Source organism: Uranotaenia lowii, chromosome 3 (assembly GCF_029784155.1).
Source record: "Uranotaenia lowii strain MFRU-FL chromosome 3, ASM2978415v1, whole genome shotgun sequence".
In the NCBI taxonomy this organism is placed as follows: domain Eukaryota; kingdom Metazoa; phylum Arthropoda; class Insecta; order Diptera; family Culicidae; genus Uranotaenia; species Uranotaenia lowii.
In genome coordinates this window covers 129,521,169-129,531,581 of record NC_073693.1, presented here as the reverse complement: position 1 = coordinate 129,531,581, position 10,413 = coordinate 129,521,169, and the positions used below count along the sequence as shown (strand labels likewise).

General features: G+C 42.6%; 1 protein-coding gene across 1 annotated transcript; it reads right to left on the bottom strand.

The window, feature by feature from the left end:
• Positions 1 to 8,766: 8,766 nt before the first annotated feature.
• LOC129758789 (keratinocyte proline-rich protein-like) lies at positions 8,767 to 10,161 on the bottom strand. Its single transcript, XM_055756405.1, has 3 exons — positions 10,043 to 10,161; positions 9,769 to 9,984; positions 8,767 to 9,613 (listed from the first exon to the last, which is right to left on the bottom strand). The coding sequence occupies exons 1-3, from the start codon at positions 10,146 to 10,148 to the stop codon at positions 8,772 to 8,774; spliced, it is 1,164 nt and encodes a 387-aa protein (XP_055612380.1). The 5' UTR covers positions 10,149 to 10,161; the 3' UTR covers positions 8,767 to 8,771.
• Positions 10,162 to 10,413: the final 252 nt, after the last annotated feature.

The following is a 10,413-nucleotide window of genomic DNA, read 5'->3' as shown; positions in this document are numbered from 1 at the left end:
GATGTAGGAACTTTTTTTTATTGATGACCAAGCATTTACAGTTATCGGCTGCCTAAACAAACCTGATTAAACTCGAGCGTATTCAATATCGTTGTCTCCGTATCGCTTTGATTTGTATACTCTGAACGCATAATATGAGTCTCGAAATTTTCGCAGACATACTCCTACTAAAAGATCAATTAAATTTACTTTATCTACGGTTCCCAATCAGGTGTAAGGTAAATCCATTGGTGATTGTGAATTCAAAAGGCTTCTTGAGTAAAATCGATATAGTGGTCTGACTCGATGTTGGCGCCTCGACAGAATCTGACGTCGATGATGTCCGAGAAGTGCCGGTTGTCCATTGAAACGTGGTCAATCTGTGCTTGTGTTTGGTACGGTGATCTCCAGGTATACTGGTGTAAATCTTCAAACGAGATTTATGCCTATATACCATGGCTTCATGTCGATGCAGGTAAATCCTTCTTCGTACTCTCCAACTCGTGTTTGTAACCCAGACTACAATTCTTTTGTTCAGTTTAATTTGTCTATAAAGCAGAAAATTGGCCGAATCCCGGACCAACGTTGACCACTTCTGATTCCAAGAATTATTAATGCTTTTTATTTACAAGTCAATGCTGATAAAATGCACACCCATAGAAGAGGTTGCAAAAATCCAATGCCTATTTAGCAAATCTCTGTGCCGATAATGCGCTGAAATGTGCACTGTGCCGAAGATGATATGTTTGAAAAACCGTAACTGGCATAAGGACTCGGCTCCCAACCAAAATGATGACCACTACATTCAAGCGTAACAAGAAAAACATTTTATGGGATTTCCTTCCTATTGGATAATTCATCCCAGAAACAAGAAAATAAAAATTAAAACCACAGCGCTGTAGTGAGAATCGAACTTAAATCACCAATTGTATCGTCATGCCAGTCCGACATTCTAACCAGTGTACTATTCGAGCTTCATGCAGGACGAGGTATATTTGTCATACACTCAGAAAAATCCTATTATGTAGGCCATAAGATTCTCTTATGAAGTGGCGCCATAAGAAAAAATAATGAAAATCATAAGATTGTCTTATGATGGAATGAACTCAAAGGATGAACACCGGTTTCAATGAGGGGTTGTTGCTTTTCATAAGATATTCTTATGGGAAAAGAAATGTCGCATAAAATTAAAATAATTCAAGATTATTTTTCATTTTATTTTATTTTCTGCTTAGTTCGTATGAGAAAAACATTATGGCGACAATCAGCTGCCTTTCAACACCCGGTTTCATAAAAAAGTTTATTTGCGCCTCGGACCTTCGACTTCGCGCTTTTTGCCGGTAACCAAGCTGAAAAGTAAATAAAATATAAAATGTTTCTATTGAATTTACAAATATTTTCAACTTAAGATAAATTTCAACTCAAACTTACCATTTAGAAGAATAAAATCACATCAAAGTATGCAGTAAAAGTAGTAACTTTACAAATGGTGGGTACTTCTGACGACGACGAAATACATGACTGATGGAATGAACGTGTTCATCATTTTTTCACAATGCCGTTTCTTTTATTTTTCATAAGAACTTCGTATGAGGACAAGAAGAATTTCATAAGACTCTTATGAAGAACAATTTTACACTCTAAATAGCGGTTCATAAGAAGCATCTTATGAAAATTGTAATAAGAATTTGCCTGAGTGTAGGCTTTCTGTTACCGATCAATCACAAAAAAAACGTACAACGGCGGCTTCCCGGCGTTTGGCCTCCTTTCAATGCATTCCTTTGTCTTAAGATGGAAACGGGAAAGGGAACGGGAGTGAAGGAACGGGAAACCCATTGAATGAGAACTGTGCTTTGCTTACTGCCTGCTATTACATACACACGCTACATATACACAGCTGCTAAAGCCGGGCAGCTTGGCCGGTGTTGTTTACCGGTGAATTGAAGGAATGTTTTTTTTGTTGCTTTTGCTACATACACACGCACAGCTTAGCCGTGTTTGCCTGTGGATTGAATTAGAAGGATGTTTTTCTTGTTGCTTTTGCTACATTCACACGCACAGTGCTCGGTTCGCTGGCTGCCTGGTGTTGGCCGGTATTTATTTCCATCCTTCTTCGGCTTGTGATGCGATGGGGAGGGACGCGAAAACGTTTTTATTTTGTTCCATTCAGACAGACATACGCAATTCGGTTGCGCTGGGAGGTTAATGCCGGTGGGCGCAAATCGAATCAGTGCCGGTCGCGTTATCTTCTTGTGCCAATGATGCTATGAAATTGACTACACGCCATTGGCACAGAGGCTGAATTTTGGGTGTATGTATATTCTCCCGTCTCATGTTCAATCATTATTCGTTAGACGCGATACTCTATCGTGTTGATATTGCTGACAGTAATTTGTGTGGATGCGATTAAGGTTATCATGACATCGCGCATATTGTTTGGTCGTGTGAGGTCCATCTTTTCGCTAAAAGGAATTTAATAGACTTCTTTCGGGCCCGAGGAAACACTCCTGAAATTCTGACATTTCTAAATTTTTTTCTTTTAAACATTTATGCTTGTCAATCAATAACAAAACAATAACGACATACTGATTTTTTTGTCCCTCCGCAGAACGAAGTGCCGGCTCTATTCGGTACTCCTTCTTCAATACAGTTGATTGGTGAGGGACAAAAAAATCAGTATGTGGTCAAGCTTCAATTTTTAATGCTCCTCGCTGTTTTCAACACCTTAGTAACAACTTTCTTCTTATCTTCTATCCGTCTATCATTTCAAATCTATAATACTCACCGATAAAGCCGCTCAAAATTTCCAAAAATGGAAAATCCCAGCTGTTTCCATTTAGGCTTCATAAAAAACGCTATTGTGGGACGAGGCAGTGAACACAGCCTGTTCAATTACCTGAATCTGCCACTACTGGTCGAACGACATATGAACTCTGGTTTGACCGTAAGCCAGCTATCGGCATCTTGAAGTATTTTGTTCCTCATCTTACGTACACGTATAAGAAAAGGGCAGCAAGAGACTAGATGACAAGAATGTTCAATTGATTTTCGTTGGATATGTAAAAGGTAATAAAGCCCATCAACGGAAAAAGTGACGATCAGAGATACCCGAATTATGGAGGAAGCTGATATAGCCGAAATAATTCCTTTAAAGGGTGATACCACTGATCATACTGACAGGACACTTAGAACAAAAATTCGATCATTTTCTGGCTAATTTTTTTTCGTCAAATTTAGCAGGTTCGCAATACCGCCGATAGGTGACGAACATACCATTTGGCCGATTGAAATGCCCAGTAGGAAAAATTTACCTGTTTAGCCCGATTTTAACGTCGAAATTGCCTAATTTTTTCGAATGTTGGTTGGCAATTTCTAACTGGGATAACATTACTTCAAATCGATCGATGCTCACTCTGGAATCGATATTGCGTACTGTTGTAAAAATTATCCAACCAACGAAATCGAGTGTCCAGTCAGTACGGTCAGAGGTGATACGGTCAAAATTTGGTCAAGGGAAAACGCGTGTAAATCGGTGAAATCGTTTATTTAAAAAATCGAATTAAATTTCTTTTTCAAGTTTAATCAGTCAATCAAAAATCGCATACTATCGAATGATAATGACATTGTCCCAAATTGAACTTTTCGTGACAAAATTAAACAAATCTTTGTCGTTGTCGCACGCTTGAAATGATAAAGACAAATTTCTTTGCTGATGGATCCCGATAATATTTTTTTCAGAACATTCGTTTGTTGCTATTGAAAAATATAAGGATAAGCGGTTCCGAAAATACCATTTGAAAGGTATCGGATCATAACTAGCGAGATTTAGGAAAACAGCTTTTGGCCTCAACCTGAAGGATATCGATATAAGAAGCGATTCGGGAACACTAGTTCGTAGCCATGGCCAATTCGCCCGGTTCCGGAACGGAAAATGTCAAAGTTATCGGATCGAGGCTTGCGGCATATTGACAGAAAGCTCTTGGCTTCTTCAAGAAGAAAATCATGAAGGGAATCGATAGGAGAAGTGATTCAGAGATCCAATAACTTTGACATATTTCATCCCGGAATCGGAAGGATTGGCCATGACCACGATTCAGTGTTCCCGAATCGCTTCTTCTAACGATTCCCTTCATGAGGAGGCCAAGAGCTTTCTGCTAATATGCCGCAAGTCTCGATTAGATAACGATGACATATTTTTCGTTCCGGAACCGGCCAGATTGGTAATGGCAACGACCCTGTGTCCCCGAATCGTTTTCCTATCGATTCTCATTATTAAGAGGCCTAGAGCTTTCTATCAATATGCAGCAAGTCTTGATCCGATAACTTTGACATTTTTCGTTCCGGAACCGGGCAGATTGGCCACGGTCACGACTCAGTGTCCCTGTACCACTTCTAAATAACATGGGTTCCCTTAATGCTAGGCCAAGAGCTCTTCTCAGATTAGTTATGATTTTATCACATAATTTTTCATTATCACGAAATCAGCTAGCTTACCCTGAAACTTTACTTTTTCCCCAGGAACGGGTTCAGCCCAGAAGGGGCTGCCCAGCAACACCCAGTCCCTGTTCTAAAGCCACGGGGACTAACGGGTTTGGGCGCTCAAGGCCTCTTTTGTTCCTGGGTCTCAGGGCGTATGTTAGGCTGGGGGAGTTTTCGGATGGGTGGATTCCTACAACAAAAAGTTACCTTGGTTTAAAGCTGGTTTATTCGGCGAATTCTTACTGTCGGATGGAAAGCACACGGGATCGGGATGGTAGCGGGGCAATCGGCTCACTCGGTCGAACGTCTTGATCGTCAGGCACCGGGCGATGCCTGGATGACAGGGGGAGGAAGCGCGGTACCACGCACCACACTCACGGCACGGCTGGGCAATCCGGTCTCTCTACCGGGCTTGGATAGGCGACCCACACACGCGCCTATGGGATCTCTCGGCTGGACCGTCGTCGCACCGGACGCAACGTTTGGAGACGCCTGGATGGGACGGGAGCAGTGCGATACCACGCACCACGCTAACGGCTGGCTGTTTCTGTCTCTCTCCTTGATCTCGCTGGCAGACCAACCACGCGCTTTCGACAAGGCGCGCACCTTGGTTTGCGGTTGGGCCACGGGATGGGATGAAAACGGTAATGCGGTACCACGTATGCGAGGCTGGATGAGGCTGTCTGTCTCCTGTTGGTCGCACCTCGGGTTGGATTTGCGCACACGGGTTTGGTTGGAGTTGCGCGAGTCGGCTGGCACACCAAAACACGGTACCACGCACTGCACGGGAGTTGTTGTTGCCCGTGCTGGATCTTCGTCGTCTTCCTCTTCCTACGGCTGTTCGTCTTCGGGGTTGAGAAACACCAGGTCTGGCCAAACTAATCGCTGGTGCTGGTTCGGCTCGGTTTTGGAGGTTCGTCGATCTCACTTTACACTTACTTTGTGGATACTTTGCGGAGCGCTTGCTGTGAACGTCTTACCTCGAAGACTGCCGGAAACCAAGAGGCTTGGTGATGATTTTTGACCCACCAAGAAACCTCCTCGTCTCGATGCTGCGCTGCTGACTTGCGTTCTTCCCAAAAGCGTGCTGTCATCGGTCTTGCGTTTTTAGCTTACGCAACGCTTTGGGCCATGTGCGTTTCCAGTTTTCGCCTACTTTTCGATGACCACCACGTGTTCAAATTTGAATTCGCCGTTTACTTTTTAACCTATCTATTTACAATATCTTACCCTAACTCCAACCCATCAAATAATTCCTTTAAAAAAACAAAACAATGTTACCGAGTTGGTAACAACCCACATAGTCGAAGCGGATTGTCCCAAGTTTTAAAATTCAGGACAATTGCAAATAAGAATTTGTCATTATCTTCTCAACGACGCGGCAATGTTTGATTGCCTATTTCATTTTGTCATGCTACACATAAGAAAGAGACAAAAGGTTGTCGCACGGAGATAGAATAAAGACAAAACCACACGCCGACTTTGTCGCTTGTTTTAAGACAATATCAGGGACAATTTGATTCACTGAGTTTAATTAGTATAAAATTCAGTTAGGCTTCCGCTTTTCCAAATCCGAATTGCCGGGCCTTACGCTTAACCCCTGCCATCAGATTTTGTACAGCCTTATTCGCCGCAGAAAGCCAGTGTGCGTTAAACTGCTGCTGGTGCTTAGCAGTTTTTTTTGTCATCTTTAGGTTCCGCTTGACAATAGCCCAGTATTTCTCAATTGGGCGGAGCTCTGGCGTGTTGGCGGCGTACCACTCCATGGCCTTTTTACCGTAAGCATCGTCGTGTACAGCCTCCAGGATCGCGCTTTGGCCGTCGTATTTTGTTTATTATCGCGATTTGGAGTCACTCACTACCTTCTTGTAAGGCGATAGTCCGGCTCGTTTTTTGGCTCGATGCACGGTTGTAGACGATACACCCAGCTTATTTGCGGCATCTCGGAGAGAGAGGATAGGGTTTCGCTTGAAACTATCGGCAACTCTCTTTGTCGTCTCAGCGGCTTCCGGTTTTCGATTTCCCCCCCATCCAGACTTCCTGGCTGTCGACAAACGTTCCCCAAACACTTTTTTTTGATTTGGCTACTTTTAGCGATTTTGTCAGCTTTGCGTGCGAGTAGCTCGGATTTTCATGATGCGCGAGCAAAATTTTGATATGCTGCTCTTCTTCCTTGGACGGCATTTTGACAACTGAAGAGTGAATTCCAAAATCAAAATAGGAGCAACATTCTACACACACACACACACACCTTCAAAATAAGGGGGGTTCAGGTTTTTTAAATGCAAAATTGAAAGAAATACGTCAAGTTGATATTGACCAAATTTTTACCGTATCACCCTTTATTGTCGCTGATCTTATTTCGTCGAGTACCGACTGCCCCGCACTGCTAGAAGCACCTCAACTTAGCGTACGATCTCGAAGCTTGAGGAATCGTGATCTTCAAATTGTAAACGTAGTCTACAACTGATTGACGAAATAAATAAATAAATGTCTTCAGTTCTTAGCTCCTCTTCGACAGAATAACTACAGAGCTACACAGCAAAAATTATTTCCTGTAAAATTACGCAAATGTCCTGTAACAAAAAGGAGCAGGACATTTACCGTAATTTTACAGGTCGAAAAACAAAATACGTGACAATTCATTTTTAGTGTACAACTTTTTTACAGAACATTTGCTGTAATAATAAATGAATTTTCGTTAACTTTTAAGGAATCAATTTAAAATTACAGGTTGATTTATTTTAAAGGTTGCAGTTTCAGTGACACGTGATAGTCAAATTTTTCTTCTGTGTAATACAGCGCTTATTGGTGGAATAAGGACGTTTAAACGCTTCTCCGAGCATTTCATGATGATTTTGACGTTTCGGGGAAATTATTCCGAAGAAGAATGTTTAGTGCTTTAAGTATAGTATAGCGTAAATTCCGTGTAATTGTAGTTTGATGAAAATAAACAAATAACAAATAACTGACTGAGCGCCGTCCATTGGCCTAACATTGGACAACACAAGACTCTGGCATCCGAGGACGAGAACGAGAGTCAGAAAGAACTCCCAACCGACCCTGCCTTGTCAGCACCCGGCGTTTTAATGATATCTGGGACACTGCAACATTCATGCCTGACTGTATGCAAAGTATCCTTGTTAAGGTCCCAGAGGCTAAGACTTGATGGAGTGTCAACAGACGTGGCATAATTTTGATCGGTAAAACGCTCAAAATACTCTGTAATTTTTTATTTTTTTTAAATAAACGAACGATATTTATTTTACTCCAACGTTTCGGTGGCGTTTAACACCATCCTCAGGGATTCTACAAGTTAAAAATAATGTTTGTTGGTTTAATTAGTGTTATGTTGTACTCACAAAATGGTTGTTGTTTCTGTGCTTTATGTGAAAGCGTACTATCCTGATTTTGTTTTTGGGTTTAGTTTCACTGTCACTATCCCAACGTCAGAGTAGCGAGCAGAAAAAACCTGACAGTGGGAGACTTGTTCAGCCGAGTGAAGGACCCAACACGAATCAGTGAGAAGTCCAACACAAAAAATGTGACTGATTTGCCGGAAAAATTAACATTAAAATATACAGTCGACATCTCAAAAATAACATACTCTTTAAAGTTATCCTAAACAAGACCCAGGAGAAAATTGACGCCATTCGACGACGACAGGAAGCTGGGCTCCGTACTGGGGGATCATGTGTGTGGAACAAAAAAAACATCATCGGTGTTTTCAAAGGTAATCGGAAGCATAGGCTACGGAAGTAGGAAGTATATGGATCGGGTATAGACTCCGGAGAAACTTTAACATGGTCTGCAAGGAGTTCAGTTAATGAAATTCAGATAAAAATCTAAGAAGAATCAGGCTCAGGAGCTTCAGGGACTCCAGGTAACAAACAGAATTTTAAGTACATTTGAAAATAATTTCTCATTGAATAGTTACGTACATCTAAAAAGCATTTCTTTTCACAAGAGAGTTAACGTTCTTACTTTAGTATTAAATGATTTGGTTTATTATGATTGAATAAAACATTGTAACTGTTTTCCTCAAAATACCGATGGAATTGACCATTGATGGCGATTTTGTTATAAATGTATGAAATGATTTAAATACTCTTCGTAGTGATTTTGAAAACTGGTGATGACAGAATCTATGAGTTCGATGAAAATCCTATCCGAATCCAGATATAAGGTTTCCCGGATGTTGATGAAGCTGCCATGTAATGCGTTATCTACCAAGTTGATGAATGCGAAATGAACCGTATGAATAGCCTCTTCGAAAATATGTAGTTGTGACTTGATAAAATGCTTGGTTTTCCTCAATTCAGCAACCGTCTACATTGACCGCATGGATGAGGCGGTGCCACCGGTGGAGGCGGTAAACAGTTTGCCTTTGGACACTTCTCAACTACCGGAGGCAGCGGAAGGCATGGCTTGTCCGGACATTGACAGCCGCAGGGTGGATCGGTAGGTGCCGGCTCGGTAACAGGCTCCGGAGTCACGACCGGTGGACACGCCTTTGGGCACGGTGATTCGGAGGTTGCTTCAATGTGTGGACACTGTTTTGGAGGCAACTCGGTGGTAGCTTCAACGTGTGGACACGGTGCTGCTGGTGGTGGAGGTGGAGGCGGTACGTAGATCATCTTAGAGGCCATCTGGTTGTGTGGACACAGCTTTGGCGGTAGGCCGATGGGCTGTGGAATGGAATGAGGACAACCTAGAGGTTTCGCATTCATCAATGGTGGTTGTCTGTAAGTGATGAACGCTGGTTGATGAGCTATTACAATACGTCGAAAGTACGGAGTGTCACCTGGATAGGAGGGTTCCGGCTGAATTGCTGGATACGGTTGTTGATGAAGAGGTGGTCCATGTTGAAGGGGGAATGCATAGGCCAGATTAGGTGACTGCTGTCCGTTGTTCGTAAGCAGTGGCAACTTAGCGCTATCCAGGGAACCGTAGTTTACACTGCGCTTTCTAGGTTTCACAGGACAACGATTCGGTACGATACATCTGCCTTCATGCCGAACTAGGCCAGCTTTGCAGACACACGTGGGCTTATCTACGTAGATGAGTGGACACACCAGATCGGTACAATCGTTGTCGCAGGTCGGTTCGCAACATGGTGGACATTTCTGCAGCTCTTCATTGGGTGGACAACATGCTGAAACGAACCAATTTTTTCAAAAGGTGAAGTATGTTCAGTGGCACTGTGTAACATTCTCGAGGTTATCGACTGGAAACATTTGTTTTCCTTTTTTGTGTGATTATATAGTGTAGTGGATTCTGTGTAGTAAGATACAAAATTCAAACACTCACCTTTCCCTTCTGGATTGGTATTTTCTACTAAGTCAAAGCACTGCTCTTTTGGGATACAAACGCCCTTATCCCTCACAAATCCCGGTTTGCAAACACAGGTGGGCTTATACCTCACCGGATTTTTGGTACATTCGCTCCGATAGAAGCAATCGTTAGTACATGTAGGTTCACACGAGGGCGGACTGTATCGCAGGACCTCACTTGGGGCACACTTTCCTGCAAACAAAAAACATCGTGAAAGCCTTCCCATTTCAACTTTGAACCTCTCACTCACCACATGGTTGGGTCCTGGGAGGTCTCACACAATACACTGTACTGAGTAATCCCAATCCCAAGAGTAGCACAACCACCATTCGAATTTCACCAAAAACCACCGTCATTGTTCAATCTTCACCCACAAGTACGCGCGTTACCGCTAATTACTACACATTTATGAGGAAGCGCGCTATTCCCGATCGATGTTTACAGAATTGACATGTCCCGGTCGGTAGCTATTCGCCGCTGCTGGCTGACTTATCGGGTGCCGTACAACAAGGCGGAACCATTTTTCCTTATTAGGTGAGGAGAAATCAATTTGGAGCGGAATGGGTGAAAGCCATGTGTTATTTTCATTAGTTTTTTTTTGAATAGGAACTATCGCTGTTG

What these genes read in the sequence shown, in the direction of transcription:
- LOC129758789 (XM_055756405.1), bottom strand. Translation starts at nt 10,148, where the DNA reads ATGACGGTGGTTTTTGGTGAAATTCGAATGGTGGTTGTGCTACTCTTG. An exon ending in TCCCAGGACCCAACCATGTG is followed by an intron (nt 9,985 to 10,042) that starts GTGAGTGAGAGG and finishes TTTTGTTTGCAG; the next exon opens with GAAAGTGTGCCCCAAGTGAG. An exon ending in TACCAATCCAGAAGGGAAAG is followed by an intron (nt 9,614 to 9,768) that starts GTGAGTGTTTGA and finishes GGTTCGTTTCAG; the next exon opens with CATGTTGTCCACCCAATGAA.